The following is a 16,421-nucleotide window of genomic DNA, read 5'->3' as shown; positions in this document are numbered from 1 at the left end:
TGTTGAGAATAGAAAATAGTTATTTCTAATCTCTTCCTCACAATGTATGGGAGGAGGTCTCCATCTTTGGTGAAATCCACATGGGAGTCTCTGTGGTAACTAGTTATTTTCAATTTTTCCTCAGTGGTTTGGCTTTCAAGTCATAAAATTTGAATATGATTTCAATATTCATTTCTCATTGTTCCATTTATTATTCATAGTAATGTGATCCTCATGTTTGTTAATGAAATCCAAATATTTATGATGTGAGCTAGCTCCATCCATAAGTACTTTTTTTTTATTTATTCTGCCATCGTATCGGTACAGCAGGAGCGGCATATGCTTGCTGGAATTACAAAATGACAACTCATTTGTTCACTTCTAAGATTCTTGTATCTGGGTTTCTTTTTGTGCTCAAGAAATATCAAAGGATTAATTGATTTCTGCAGGACATTCTAACGGCAATCATGAGCGGCAATCATGGGCAGCACTAATGGAAGTGAAGCCCAGCATTCACTGGGGTGGCTTTTGTACTGAGGATGAAAGCAGCAGAGATGTATCGCTTTCTTTTTGAAACAAGGTGAAGAGAGAGTAGAGAAAGAGAAGCGCCTTTTAAGGGCCCGGACTGAGTAGACAGACTGACAGACAGACAGAGATAGATAGATAGATAGATAGATAGATAGATAGATAGATAGATAGATAGATAGATAGATAGATAGATAGATAGATAGATAGATAGATAGATAGATAGATAGATAGATAGATAGATATCCAATGTTTTGCTGGGTCTTCTTGCCAAATGCTTTAGATGCCTCTGAGTGCGTTGCTAGTGCAATTATAGTTTCTGTTGTTGAATTTGTCAGTTTGAGAGAGAGAGGTCAGGATGGGGAACTTTCAGATTGCTTCGTTCTCATGTATTCATAACTAACAATCCCTCACACATACACCCACTGTGAAAAAAAGAACTCTCATCAGGATGCTGCTATGACCAGTGTAGCTCAGAACTGGAAAACCTGTGGTTTGCCGTTATCAGCACTTTCATTTTTTCCCATTATTAGGAAATGGTCATAGCACTGCGTTAGAGAATCGGCGGGAATCATCGCTCCACATGTTCTCATATGGCCTCCAGGTGACTCATCTCCATGGAGACACATTGTTAGAGTGTAAGGTGGGTTCGGAGGCACTCGCCCGGAGCGAGGTTATTGAGCTTATAACCAGGTAATCCCTGATCTTCCTCAAACCCCGCAGCCTCGGCACCGGTTAATGTGACGTTCCAGCAGGGGGGCTCAGGCTGGATTGGTTTTAATAAACTTAAAACTAGATCCCTCTCCAGCTTCTCAAGGGTCGTTCTGCAATAACGTGACGTTAAAGCAGGCAAAGGTCAAGCCCAAATCAAAACAGAATACTTGCGTTGCGTATAATACCCGAAATGAAGCCTGCAGCATTGATCTCTTCGTCTTCTTTAGGAACCCCGCTGTTGCTCTCTGATGGCCTGAGGTTTATGGTAATATTATCAAACACTATTTCAGGGTGTATCAAATATCACTTATATGTCAGTGTTGTACTGTAAATCTCGGCGGTAAATGTCAGAGTGCTTAACTTTATTTGCCCCCTAAAACTTGGCAATATTTTCTGCTCTCGTGTAGGTGGGCTAAGCTTAGCGCCTAACTGCCTGCTGCTTTTGGGAAAGTGTAATGCCCGAGAGATTTATATCTAGCGGAAATTTGTCCCGGGGGGACAGCACAGCCTCCAAGTTTAATATCCTCCCATGAAATCAGTTTTCTCTGAGTCTCCCCGGACTCCTGTTCTCCTGTTGTTAGCACCAATCTTGTCCATCCCCTGTGCCGCCCACCTCCACCTCATCAGCGGCGAGTGTAAGTCATGGACTTCTGATGAGACAACAGTTTAGATGTAATCGCATTGTTGGACCAAGTAACACATGATAGACTGGTCTTCATTGCGTTTTTTTTTTTGCTGGGTCCACATCTCTGCAGCCATTAGCCACATAATGGTGTGTGGCCACATATGTGGTTAAGACGGTTAGATTTTTCTCGGAGAAAAATCAAGATGAGGGACACGGTGTGCTGAAATGTTAACCTGGTAGCTACTCTTTCCACTAGCAAGTGTAGGCTGAAAGTCCATCTCTGGAGAATTGAAACTATGGTACGCTCAGTCCAGTTTCAAAAGCTTTTTATGTTCGTGATTACTGAAAACCAGGAGTTGTTTTTGAGAAGCAGACCTTTCGTAACCTGTTTTATGACTGGCTTATTGTGTGTCCGAAGGAAAAGAAACAACAAGCGGCACAGGCTAATCCAGCAAATGCTCTTATCTAACACCCTGCTCTGGGGCTTGAGACTGTTTTAATAATGGCAGCGCGACAGTGGATTTGTCCTGGTCTTGTGAATTATAAATATTGATTTTATGACTTTGAGGGTTGAGAAGAAGGCGGCAGCTGCTTTTTAAAGACAAGATAATGGCCTTCAGATCCATTTTATAATGTGACAAAATGGGACCTTGATGGGGAAACCTTTTGTACACAATGAAACAGGCCTCTGTTTAAGGCCACAAGGTGAGACAAAGAAAACCTGTTCTTGAATTCTGTCCATGCTAAAATCTCTCTCTCATTCTCTATCTATGTTCTCTCCCCCATAGATTGTCATATCCAGCATAATGTGCAGCTACAACAAAGCTGATTGGACCGAGCTTGCCAAAATGGCAGAGGTGAGTCTTTGTTATGCTAATTTGTGAACACACACAGTTGTGAAATAATAACCTCTTCCCTTAGGGATAATTTGGCTCTTTTGATAACACTGCATGTGTACCCACGCCATCACATACTGTCCTGTACCAAACTGCAAAACCATCATTTACTGTTATCCAAAAAAAAGAGCCCTTTATTGAATCGCTGGCAGCTAATCCTGGATCTAAAGTAGGCTACATTTACGGGAAATGCTCTTCGGAAGCAACTAATCTGATGTTGCCAAGAAGCTGAGAGGGATGAGACAGAGGATGCCAAGGAGTGAGCTGCTGATGGTTGGATGAAATGGGAAGAGAGATGGAGAGGGGGAAGGAAGGATGGAAGGCAGAAATTGAGAAGGCTTCCCAGACCAGACATCATCAGGCCAGTCCATCTGTGAGAATGGAGTTGTCCAGATCCCAGGATGTTGGAGTCAAACTAAAGAGGATCAACCCCAAAATACTTTTAACTGCAGATGGCCACAACCCCCTGACTGCAATCGCCATCCAAACAATATCAACCTTAAAACATCATTAAACCTGAAACGCTATCAACTGCAAACAGTTTAAACTTTAAAAAGGCATCTTCCTCAATTGGCATCAACTCCTAAACCGCATCAATGCCAAATTACTATCAACTGTAAACAGCCTCAAATCCAAGATGCCATCCACCTTAACTGACATCAACCTCGAAACACCATCAATCCAAAAATGCTATCACCTGCAGATGGCTTCAACCCCAAAAAGACATCAATCACAAAATGTGATCCGCTGCAGATGGCCTCAACCCTAAAAAGGCATCAGCTTGAATGGGCTTCAACCCCAAAACAACATCGACCCCAAGATGCCATCAACTGTACACAACTCTAAAAAGACATCGACCCCAAAATGTTATAAGCTATAAACAATATCAACCTCTACCTGAAAACAGCCTCAACTCCACAAAAGCATCAACCTCAATTGCCATAAACTCCAACAAAACGCCATCGAGCCCAAGCACCATCAACCCCAAAACAGCTTCAACTCCAAATAGACATAAATTTCAATTGGCATCAACTCCAAACTCCATAAACTCAACAGGCCTCAGCTCCAATAAGGTATCAATCTCAGTTGACATCAACTCTGAACTACTATTGACTGCAAATGCCCTCAACCTCAAAGCGGCATCATCCTCAAAAGTTATCAATGCCGTCAACCCCAAAACATAATCAACCTTGAAATACTGTCAACTCCAAAACAATTGGGCCTCAATTGACATTAACCTCAAACAACATCAGCTCAAAAATGGCAAAATTCATCAACCCCAAAAATATCAAGGCCATTATACCATATAAAAGATTGTTCACCATTCTGAATTGAATTGAGAATGCCTATTCAATTCCAGTTCAGGTCCCAATTTTGAAGTGAATTTGAATTGAGGTAGCAAACACAATGCGGAATTTCAATTCAAATTTTAATGTAAGAAATTGTAAACTGTGACTGTAATTAGAAGCAATTTATATAACTGTAAATTTTACAAGAAAATTATCATCAAAGACTTTGTATAATATTGGCTTGACATCACCTTGAAGTTTATAGGCCTAATCGATAGTTTTAGGTTTCATCATAACATTTGTCGACCTGAAGAACACTTGATTTCCCAGAATGATTTGCTTGAGTTAAATTAGCTTGAATTAAATTAGTCTGAATTGCAGTTCTGTAAATTCCTTTTCCTGTCATTTTAATTCAACTTCCTCATAAACTGGAAAGGAGCCACTTCTTCAATTCTGAATTTTGCTCAATACCGACGATACACACCCACACACACATTTTCTGCAGACATGACACACTCAGATATTTCTACACACCACTTATACACACACACGGGGAGATATAAACACAGGCCTTGATACTTTAAGTGGAAATGGAGGGAGACAGTGGAGTGACCCCGGGATTAATCATAGTTGACTTGCAGATCTCAGGCGCTTAATTGTGCAGAGAAAATGGCTGAAAGTAAACAGTCCGCGTGTCAATGTGTTAATTCTGCTATCGATTACATCGACGCGTCGTCCTATCTTCTCTCTCACCTCATTAAACCGGCCTGTCAAACCCACCCAAAACCCTCTTTTACTAACGGCAAAGATGGACATCTGGTATTTTCTGTCTCTCCACCCCCCTCCATATTACTGTCATTATGTATTCGCCTGACATCCCCCGTCACTGGAGCCCAGGTACATTTTGCATATTGTGTATTCATAAGGCAAGCAGATGATGTAAAGCATGGTGAGAACATCGCTTCAGGGTACGGCTGCCATGTCACACCCCACTTCACACTTTAAGCTTGGAAAAAAACAACAAAAAAATGAGCACAGGGCTGATTTGAAGGTCTTGCTCTTTTACCTATACTGGATGAAAGTGAAAGCATTGATCTGTTGTCAGAGATGAAACGAGAAAAGGATGAGCGGGAGATACAGATGATCGAGGTGAAGTGGTGAAAGACCGTTTGTCTTTGGACCACGTCTGCCGCCGTGGGTTTTAGTGGACGGCGAACTCCTCTGTGGACTGAATGCCTCGTCTTTCTCTCGTCTGCTGTTTAGCTACCTGTGCCAGCAAATATGAAATAAAGGCTCAGTTGCCATGGCAACTCAGTTTTCAAAGAGAATCAACCATTCATTCCCACTTTGAAATCTAAGGGAACACTTAACACTGTTCCTCGCCTAAGGATACTACTTAAAAGTTTTTTTTTTTGTGCTTTCTTTCCCTCCCTTGCACACCCATCTCTCTCCCTCTCCCTCAGTCTCATCCAGACTCTCTCTCTATCTTTCCCCCTCACAGAAGTGTCAGTCTCAAGTAAACCATTCTACTTGCAGCCGCCACCTCTCCTCAGCTACTTTCCCCTCCATAAAATCGCTGCCTTTGAGAGAAATATTACATCATAACGATGTGCCTGAGGCTATAATTCATAAATGTCAAAGTCTCTCAGTGAGCTGTTCCTATTTTATCCAATTGAAAGTTGGCAGAAGAAAAAGGAACAGTGGATTGCAGATAAATGGCTAAAAGCAGGCCCAATAATAAGTGTGCAATGTGCTGTTGTTCATGAGTGGAATAGCTAAAGAATCTGTGAACGCATGAATTTAAACTAATAACAGCCTGTTGTGACAAGAAGACCTGGCAAAATATTGTATGTGTCCATCCATCCATCCATCCATCCATCCATCCATCCATCCATCCATCTATCCATCTATCCATCTATCTATCTATCTATCTATCTATCTATCTATCTATCTATCTATCTATCTATCTATCTATCTATCTATCTATCTATCTGTCTATCTATCTGTCTGTCTGTCTGTCTGTCTGTCTTATTGTAAGGTCTATAAACCCTCAAATGTCACCGATTTTTATTTTTTTCCGGAAAGCTTTTGAAGGAAGCTTTTTCAAGCCAACGTTCGAAGTTTGTAGAATTCCACTTCCTTGCATTCAATCCTGTACCCTGTTTGTTATCTCAATTCAAAATCAGTATAATTTCAGTAAGTGAATTGGAATTGGAAAGGCATTCCCAATTCAGTTCTGAATGGTGCACATCCCTGTTTCTGAAACTTAAAGGTGCTATAAGCAATTTAGCTTCCACCACCGTGTCTCTTGACTGAGCCTAGGAGTGCCACAGAGAGATATGTGTTTTTTCAGGACACCTTTTTCAGTGATATCTGTTAGAGATAAGGGACATATGCATGTTATACTTATGCAAAAAGTAACATAACACTTTTAGCATGGTGTCATTCTATGATGACATCCTATGAAAGACTAGGAAACAAATTCAAATTCAGGTTGGTAATGAGTGAATTAAGGGAGACTAGACTGGACATCTACAGTATAATAACCATTTCTCTTTAGCTGCCATTCCTCTCACCTTTTTAGTGCATATTTTTTCACCAGACACTCTGTTCCTCTTCCACTTCTCCTCTCTAATACCCCCTGAGATCAAACTAGACGTGCTGATCCAAGGAGTATGACAGCGATGGGTAATGTTGTCCTTATCAGCTTTAGAGTTGATAATCCTTGTCAAAGACAGCGTCAGGTTTGATCCAGATCTTCTCTTTTGTAGAGCATGCCCTTAAAATGCTTTCAAAAAAGTACTGTGACTGATGATATCAGTTGATAAAATGAAATTTTGATGTTCTGAGATAACACTTATGGCCAGATTTACTAACAGCTTGCACCAGCTCAAACCCTTTTTTGGCGTTAAAAAAACACTGTCAGGATTTACTAAAGGCACGCAGTGAACTAGCGCAGAAAAGGCATGGAGAGTTATTTTTGCTACTGACATAATTGCATATGCATTTGTAAGAGTTTCCCTTTTAGATGCAAAATTTATGGGAGGAGGGTATTTAAATGAATCAAGCAAGGTGATTTATTAAGGTATGCACTAGTCAGTTTACTGGTATTTGCGCCATTATTTAACACCCCCTAAAAAAGCATGTGTTAAACCAGTCACTATATGCGCTCTTCAGGCGATATTGATTTCCAGGTGCAGCCTTGATATCTGCTCAAACTGATAATTAGAAATAAAGGTGCTTAACAGAAAGAAATTGACAATACGGCCACATTACTTTTGCACATCTATCTTAAACTTTTTGAATTCCACTAAAATGGACAGATTTCTGTGCGATCTACTGACGATGTCGAAATTAAAGAACACAGACGCAGCCGGATCATTTCCACAATGGCCAACAGTGCCAAAATCAGCGCATATATTGTCTGGTTTAACACATGCTTTTTTAGGGGGTGTTAAATAATGGCGCAAATACCAGTAAACTGACTCGTGCAAACCTTAGTAATCACCTTGCTTGATTCATTTAAATACCCTCCTCCCATCAATTTTGCATCTAAAAGGGAAACTCTTACAAATGCCTCATTTTGGGAATATTGGGTGGTACTTTGGTAAATTGGGTCCAAAACTTATTTGAAATTGGACCATCTAGTTGTCTTGTCTTGGCAATTGCAGTGCAATATAACTATCCAATATAAGGGAGAAAATGCAACAGGTTCTGAATTAAATCTTCCAAATGACCCTCCCTTATATTGAATCTAGAGACCTGAATAAAGAGACTTGCCTGTGGACTCTTTTGAATACCTTAGCAACCATGTAGCATTGAATGCAAAGGCTTTATTTCTCCATGGACAGACACTTGTACATCGTAACTCATACAGCTAGAAAAGAGAGATCTCGGTGCTCCAGAAAACTGCTCTTAGCATTTTTTTTTCTGCTTCCTTTGGCTTATTTTAAGTCTATTTTAAACCATTCTCTCTCAGTGCTAAGCCTGCAATATCAAACAGTCGTCTTGCTGGCCTCTCTCTCTGAAAGCAGCTTACCGTGATGAGAGATGATAGCACTTAATTCACTGTGTGCGTGTCACCCCTTTTGTTGGACGGGAGGGCAAAAAGGAAAGCCTGCCCCCTCATCCACCACCTCCTCCTCCCATTCCTCTCTCTATAAAGGGCTTAAAAGAAACTGGGTGAAATTAAACATTATTGATAATTGGCTTTGGGATCATGGCACATTGTGTCCATTTTGTACCTGTATTTGGTCCTAATTGACCATGAAATCCAGGGCCTAATTCTGTAAGGGCGGCAGGTTTGTCCCGTTCCCCCGGCTGACAGTGATAAATAGCATCACCCCACCTCATGGTCCTCTGCACTTTGTAAGGCTAAAATGCTTATTCTTTTCCCCCTTTAATGGCTGTCAGTCTGCGGAAAATCATAAATCTACAGATGGAGTCACTGTGGCAGGTTTGTAGAGCTTTTTGTAATTGTTTAAATCCCCCATGTGATGTGGTTTAAAGCCCCCGTGGATCTGTAATTGCCTGTCAAACTCGGCTCGGCTACGGCTACGCACCCCACCCCGGTCTGCGTGCCGCCCGCCCGCTCGCTCACTCGTCTCTCGTGCATCCGTGTGGAACACTTATCACCACTCTCATCTATTTTAGAGCCAATGTCTCAGTCAACGTTGATTTGCTTCGCTCATTGTTTGCATCTGCTTGAGTCTGATAAACAATAAAATTGTTTGTTTTTTAGTCATATTCTTTATTAGCTTGTGCGTCTGTGTCTTTTGCGTTTGGCTTTGCTGTTGCATGGTGAATAGACTTAGATTGCATGGAAAGATTATTTAAAAGTACATTGCAGAAAGACTGTATATGTGATTAGTTATGCTCTGTACACTTAAATATAAAGGTTATTTGAAAGAAAAGCGTTCTTTGCTTAACCATAGAGTGCACTGAAGAACCTTTGCTCTGTGGGATTTGTGAGTTGGTTCTTGATGTTTCATTAGAGTTTCTACAGACTGGTATGTCGTCCCTGAACACACAAAGCCCTCATACAGTGGATACACCAGGGCCGGTTAATCATTTTCTAAAGAACCATGAAATTTGAAGGATGGCTCACCCAAAAATTCTGTCATTATTTACTGACTCTCATGTCGTTACACACCTTGACTTACAGTACTTTCTTATACAGAAGGTAACTCTTTTTGTCCATACAATGAAAGTCTATGGGGCCCAAAACAACCCCAACTCTTAAAAAAAAAAAAGTGTGGTGAACTATCCATTTAAATTTCTCCTATTTCAATGCAAAGACCTGCTTCTTACTCACCAACCATTGGAAAAATGTGTGCGTGTGTCTGTTTCTGTTGATCGTGACTGCGATAATTCATCTAATGATGATCAAATTATGTAGAAAATCGCCATAACTGACATATATCCAGATGATGTGGGCCTATTTACCAGTCTGGGTCACAGTTATGGAGTAATGCGGCACAGTTTCAGTAAAGTACACCAGAGCTCACTGAATTCAAATTAAATTGTTGAATGCTGAATTCGACACAACCGAGCCTGCAAGATGTGCAAAATACTTTTTTTGTTGGGTTAGGTAATTTGCATGATTTCTTCAGTCAGGTGCTAAAATATTGTAGACTTGTGTGCAATTAATTTTATGTAGCATATAACAGGTTTGCATATGAACATTCACAGCTTGATTGCGATTCAAAGCTGGAAATGCATTGAATTTATACTTCAATAATTGGAGGCTTCTGCATCCATCTCACAGGAGTCTGGCGCCGATGCCCTGGAGCTGAATCTATCATGTCCTCATGGAATGGGGGAGAGGGGAATGGGGCTCGCCTGTGGGCAGGTAAATCCAACATTCAACAGCCACTGTACCATGCAGAGACAGCATCAGCTGTGAGGAACAGCAGCCACAGCAAATGCTTTTTAGCATCTTATTTTGTAGCAACAGATAGGTGTGTTTGGCTGATATATCATGTATCATGTTTAAAAAATGTTATTAGCATTACACATGTCCAAAAACATGGCAATGCCACAGTACAAATTGTTTGTTTGTGTTTTTTCTTCTTTTTTTTTTTTGGTCTGTCTATAATTGTTGATTATTATGCCAGATGATGTTTGGTACCCTGAGGTATTTGAAGTCTGCTGTCACTCAGCAGGGAGAGAAAGCGTGTTAGGAAACCATGAGCATGAGGCCTGCTGGGAAAGATGTTGCACTCACAGTTTTGTGCATTTTGTGTTTTATTTTATGGATCTAGACCTGTACTGTGGATCTGACAGTACACACATTCTCTATTCCAAAACATAGTGAGCTTCCTACATAAGCAGCATTTTTTTTTTGTCTCATTTCCCAGTAAATTGTCTAAAAATTAATTTACCTGAAAAGCAACACTGCATAAGACATTAAGACTTGTCATTAGTTTCATATTTTTATTTCTTTATTATTAAAATAAATGGGGGGGAAAATCTACCAGTGATATAAGGCTATCTCAAGTAAATTTATATACATTTCTATAAATTTACTGGAAAAAAAGACTAAAATGAAATTGAAACCCTTTTTTTTTTCGAGTGCGCTTTCTTCCACCATTTTAGATTCTTTTCACTGAGCTTGGTGCAATTTAGACAGTTTTTTTTTAATATATATATTTTTTTGATAATCAAAAGTAAGACTAACAATAGTTTAGCATAAATACAAATGGATAATATCACCTTATTTTTGTCTGTGTTTTTTTTAAATATTAAAGTAAGAGAGTGCTGTCACCTATATTTTTGTATATTTGAGCTGCTAATTGGTCACGTGATGGTTATGATGCTACTTTAGAAGTCTGCCGCAACACAGCTTGCTAGGTTTTGAAACAGAGCTACGGTACAGTTTGTACTGTAAATGGTGACTTGAAACTCAACTAATGTGATTTTGGATTGGAATCTTGTTCGAGCTCGATTTCAACTTTGGAAACTGATGTTTCCAAATATCAGTTTAGGTGTGTAGGCTGGTCCAAACCTACAACATAAGACCTGTACAGGTCAATATACAATCCAAGTTTGTCTCCATAGATTTTGATATGATACTGATTTTGATTTTGCCTCTTTAATAAGGTATAGATTCATATGCGGTGACACGTGCGTTCCTATGCGTACCGTTCCGAATCAGAGCGCATTATAACTCTTATGAATGGCTGATGAGACGCTGTCAACTTTGCCGAACCTGCATCAGTGCGTATCCATTTACCGTAACATTGGTTCTGTCAAAGCTTTTTAATAACACTTTTCCATCACATCATATTCAACTGAAAAATTAGCCGAATTTAATAATCCACAAATAATCTCTTTTGCGGTTTGTAAACAATTTTCATTCAAGCACATAACTCCATTATTCGAATCAAATGCAGCGTTTGTGTTCTTGGCCTGTTGAGATTAAGGTGGGATTTTTGTTGTTGTTGTTTTTGGGTTTCACACCAGGGCATGGTGCCTATTACAGAGAAAAAAAGCAGCGTATTGTTTATAGTTTTGCTTATGATTACACCCTCAGCAACTGTGAAAAGCGGAATAGCATCCTGTCAACTGATGTACTTGATAGAAAAACAGAATAAAGAACTTTTCTGTGATATCATAAGCTTTGTTTGGATTTCTGATACATAGTTGTAAAACAGAATAAAACGCTGTTAAAAGCTATAAATAAAAACATCTGGTTGTTCCTCTGTTTCCACAAGTAAGACTTGTTTTCAGTCTTTAAATCTTGAATGCCTGAAGCAGTATCTGTCAAGAATGTGACGTGAAAACAGTTTAATTTAGATTTTCTGCCATTCTTGCTGAAAAAAACCTGCTTAGACCAGTTCAGACCAGCTTAAATGTCAGTATGGTCTGGTTTCAGATAGGCATTTTTTTACTGTTACTGGTACAAGTTGATTATGCTGGGTACCGTTGATAACCAATAAAACCAGCATGAAACTTTATACTGGTCAATAAGTCCCTATAATACTTTTGACCACCACATTTTAATGGAACAATGAAAATGCTGTCATCATTTACTCACCCTCATGTCATTCCACACCTGTATGATATTCTTGCTTTCGTCATCACAAAATGAGATGTTTTGCAGAATGTTCATGCTGCCATAAGGGTGAATGTGAATTGGGGCAAAAAAATGCAAAAAATTAAACCATTAAGAAATTCCAGATCTCCTGAAACCTATTAAATGACAAACAGACCGACATTTGAATTATTATTCAATAAAATCTTCTCACCAACCATTAATTTTTATTTCCAATCTGTCCAGAATTAAGAAAAAAATCAACAAAAGGTTTTGGAATGATAAGAGAATAATTGATTTTACTTTTGGTTGAACTATTCCTCATGTATGTTCATTTTAATCAGTCAAAAACAGCTTAACCCATGACTGGCTATTTCGTAATATACTTGAATGTGAACTTGATCACACTGTGTTTTTTCCCTTTGGGTGATGTACACCGACATGATGTTTCCTCATCAAAGTTGTTACACACAGTCTGGCTGTGAAAGTCTCTCACATGAATTAAACCCAGAGGTGATGTATGTGACCCGTTTCTCTTTGCCCGTATCAGTCCTGAATAAACACACACCTCTTCATTCTGCTTACCTGACTATGTGTTATACCACAGGAAATAAACCAGCTTTTCCATCCAAACAAAGACAGTTATTTCCCTCCACCGTGGCTGTAAATTCACAGTCATATCCATTCGGTTAGCTGTAGATTTTCCGCTGTAAGACAAAGAGCTAATCAAAGCTCGAGGGCAGGTATCTGCCAAGAGAACTAAAGAGACGCAATATCATTTAATCACTCCGTTTGGCACCTCGTCTACTCTCCTTGCCTGTGGAAACGAATGGGGAAAAAACATTAATTCAGTATTGTTTCTGACTGCATGAAGAGATACAATTTGATTTCAATGGGATGTTAATATTCTCTCCCGATTGCTCTCATTTTGGTTTGTTTTGCTATGAAACGGTCCCTATTTTCTTAAAGCTGTTTAACATTTAACTTGGAGCAGATTAGAGATGTTTTTGTTTACATATGTTGAACATTAATGTGTGTAATTCCTGTTTGCTGTTGATTAACTCTTTAAACATTAAGGGGTGAATTCACGAAGCAGATGGATGCAGTATTTTTATTTATTTTTATGAAACAGTATAATGCCGGGTTCAGACTACACAATATCAGCCTGATTTTGGCACAATCTGTTTAACGTAGAGTGTTGTGGTGATTCGTAAAGGACAAAGGGCAATGAACGCAAGAATCAATCGTTTCATATCGTATAGTGTGTCATAGTGGACGACTACAGAGCCCCTAAAGGGACATGGTGAAGAAAAAATATATGAGATGGGAAGGAAAATTATTCAGCAATGCTTTTGCATTCTCTCGCAAATGTGTTGCTTTCCCCCGAGAACTTTGCGTTCGCTCACAAAATGTTTGTGTTCCTCCGAGAAACTTTGCGCTCTCAAAAACAATTTTGCTCGTGAATTATTACTGGAATTAGCATCAAGCTAACACACCGCTTCGATAGTTTGTTTAAGCTCTTGTTTCCAGAAGTCAGTCGCTATTTACGCCTGCTCTATGACATCACGCACGTCGTTAAAGATGGCAAGCAATGATTGGTCGGGAAGCAACTTGTAGTTTGACATGTTTCTTGCCTGTCATTGGCATTGTTTTCAGTGCAAAAACAGTTCTTTTGAGTCATTCTAGATTGCGCTTTATTCACAAAACTTCATGGCGTTAAATCAACAAACGGACAACGGAAAATGTAAATTCATGCAAAAGCAATGTTATTAGTTTTTGCCTTGTGATGAAAATATCCTTGTCAGTATTTTGTATGGACATGTTTTGCAAAAATAAAAATCTATATTGTGGCCAAATTAAGTTCCTACGACTTAATTTGTGGCCACGTTTTAATTATAGTTAAATCATGGCGACGAGGGAACAGTTAATACAACGTGGTCACGATTTAACTAAATTAACTAGATTTAACTAAATTAGTGGCCATAGTATCTTGATTTGTGTGTGGGGCTCCATAATTTTGTAATGTCATATTAATTAATTTTATTTTACACTAATATTTTAGTGTATGGGATGCATTTGGGTAAGCAAATTAACCTGTTAGCAAAGTGCTTCGGTTTACCAGTTCAGTACATGTAGATCTAGTGGGTTAATCCTTGAAAGTATTTGAAACAATGATATTTTTCTATATATTAATTATTTAAAAAAAAAACATTGTCAGTGCATTGCTACAGTGATATGTTGCGGTGTGATTTCTCTCTTGTTATTTTTGTCAATACTATGTTTTAATTAAAATCGTTTTAATTATTGTGATGATACATATTTTGTATCATCTGCGGTATTGTTGACAAATATTTGAGTCAGTAATTAAACGCTATTTGTGGGCACAAATCATTCTCAGTAATTTGCAATCACAGGAAAAGATGTGTGAGGGAAAGACCTCAGGGGTCACGGAGTTCTCACTCAGGTTTGACTCAGCATCCTTCGGGATCTCATCTTTTTTTTCACCTTTCTGCCTTCAACACAGTTCCCCAGTTTCGCAAATTAAAACCGGCTCTCGTTCCCAGAGCTATTTTGAGCCTACCAAACAGGGCCGAGTGACACCCGACTTCCATCATACCTCCTGCGAGACCCGGCAGCCCTTAACGAGAGTGCCCACCTTCCGTGACCTTGTGCTGTAAAATTAAAATTTCAGGTGTAAAGCTGCTATTATTCCTGCATTCCTCCCAGCATTCCTTCCCTCGGCCCATTCGCCCCCTCTCCTCACAGCCTGAGGGGGCTTCGGGCTGCTTTCCATCTCTCTTTTTCTCTCCTTCTCTTCCAGTTGCAAAAGCGCTCCGGTTCCCTGCTTAACCTGCCCTGCAGTGACGGCACAGAAAAATATATAAAGAATCCAGCGCGCCCTCTCCTTTAATTTCATACAAGCCCCCCCCCCCCCACACCCTTAACCACGCGGCCACCTGCCAAATCAGTGCTGCCGGAGTCACAGTGCAATGCACTCAGCCCTTATTGCAGCTCACAAGTCGATTTTCATCTCTGAATGCTCTTCAGCGGTTCTGAAAGCTCTCCTCGCCGCTCACTGCCCCCTCCGTCTGCGAGGCACGCCGCCTTTTTAAAACGCTCACGACTACTGCGGTAGGTCCGCCGCGCTTGCAGGCCTGTGAAAAGCACCTCTCCCAGGCTTGACGCTTACTTTTTTCCCAAGCAGCACATGTGCTTTTAAGTTAAAACATTTTAACTTTAGCGCATTAAAAGATGGAAATGTATCAACTAATGCATTTTTCCAAAAAATGTGGGATACAAGGAGACATAAAGTACACTAGATTTTTTTAATATTTCTGCTCCAAACTGTATTTAATAATTCTGTAATTTTTTTATAGGCATACTTTAAACCAGGGGTGCCCAATCCTGCTCCTGGCGATCGACTGTCCTGCACAGTTCATCTCCAACCCTAATCAAACACACCTGCCTTTAATTTTCAAGTGATCCTGACGTGCTCTGAAGACCTTAATTGGTTGCTTCAGGTGTGTTTGATTAGGGTTGGAGATGAACTGTGCAGGACAGTCGATCGCCAGGAGCAGGATTGGGCACCCCTGCTTTAAACAGTGTGTGTGTTTTTTATATGTATATATACTGATACTAGTGAACTGGATATATTGACTTATACGTTAAATAATTTCCTTTCTGTGACGGGGCAACCCAGACAAAAGCTACAAGATTTACATTGCAGATAACAAATAATAACCAATTTAAAAACATTTATGCATAATCAGGACTTTTAATTATAAACAAACTAGAAAATTAACCAGGACTCTTATTTTGAAATGTTGATGAGGGGGAGAAAAATTGCACTCTTGCAACCATCTACAACATATTACAATATAAACGCCACGATGTAAAACATTGTTTTTCTTTGAAACGTGCAGCGCTCATTTATTTAAAAATTTTTTTGTGAAATCGTAGTCTTTTAATGTTTAAAGATAGGGTAGGAAATGTTCGGAGAGGCTAGCAATAGCGAGCTAGCTTTGAAAGCATAAGATCCCACCCTCCATTCAGAGCGTCTCCAAAGCCACACCGCCTTCAAAACATGAACGTGCACAGCGAGGAGCAAAGCGTCACGAAAGACGGTGTTAAATACCTCATGTCTCAAAGCACCAAACATTACAATAATAATGAACATAAACAACTTAAATAGCTCTGACCTGAACCACCTGACTGACTTTCCATCCCTTCCAAATGACATGGCGTGAACGCAGCATAAGCTCGTAGCTTCAGGAGGAACTGTAAAAGGTGGCTGCTGTTTTGGTTGCAGTGTTCGGTGACTTGCATCTGTCTCTGCGCGAGAAGGTGCGTGGAGGTAT

The 16,421-nt window shown here is 39.8% G+C and overlaps 1 protein-coding gene across 4 annotated transcripts in view; it reads left to right on the top strand.

The window, feature by feature from the left end:
- The window catches only part of dpyda (dihydropyrimidine dehydrogenase a), a 179,251-nt gene that overhangs the window by 108,226 nt on the left and 54,604 nt on the right, over positions 1-16,421 (top strand). For 3 of the 4 annotated variants that reach the window (XM_079863359.1, XM_079863360.1, XM_079863362.1), the window contains 2 exons: positions 2,632-2,700; positions 9,796-9,879. In XM_079863359.1, coding sequence (XP_079719485.1) covers positions 2,632-2,700; positions 9,796-9,879 — 153 coding nt within the window. The remainder of the gene's footprint in view (positions 1-2,631; positions 2,701-9,795; positions 9,880-16,421) is intronic. The other variant, XM_079863361.1, reaches the window with a different exon arrangement.

This window comes from Squalius cephalus (assembly GCF_949319135.1).
Source record: "Squalius cephalus genome assembly, chromosome: 25".
Taxonomy (NCBI): domain Eukaryota; kingdom Metazoa; phylum Chordata; class Actinopteri; order Cypriniformes; family Leuciscidae; genus Squalius; species Squalius cephalus.
The sequence above is the reverse complement of the archived record's forward strand: the minus strand, read 5'-3'. Positions and strand labels throughout refer to the sequence as shown.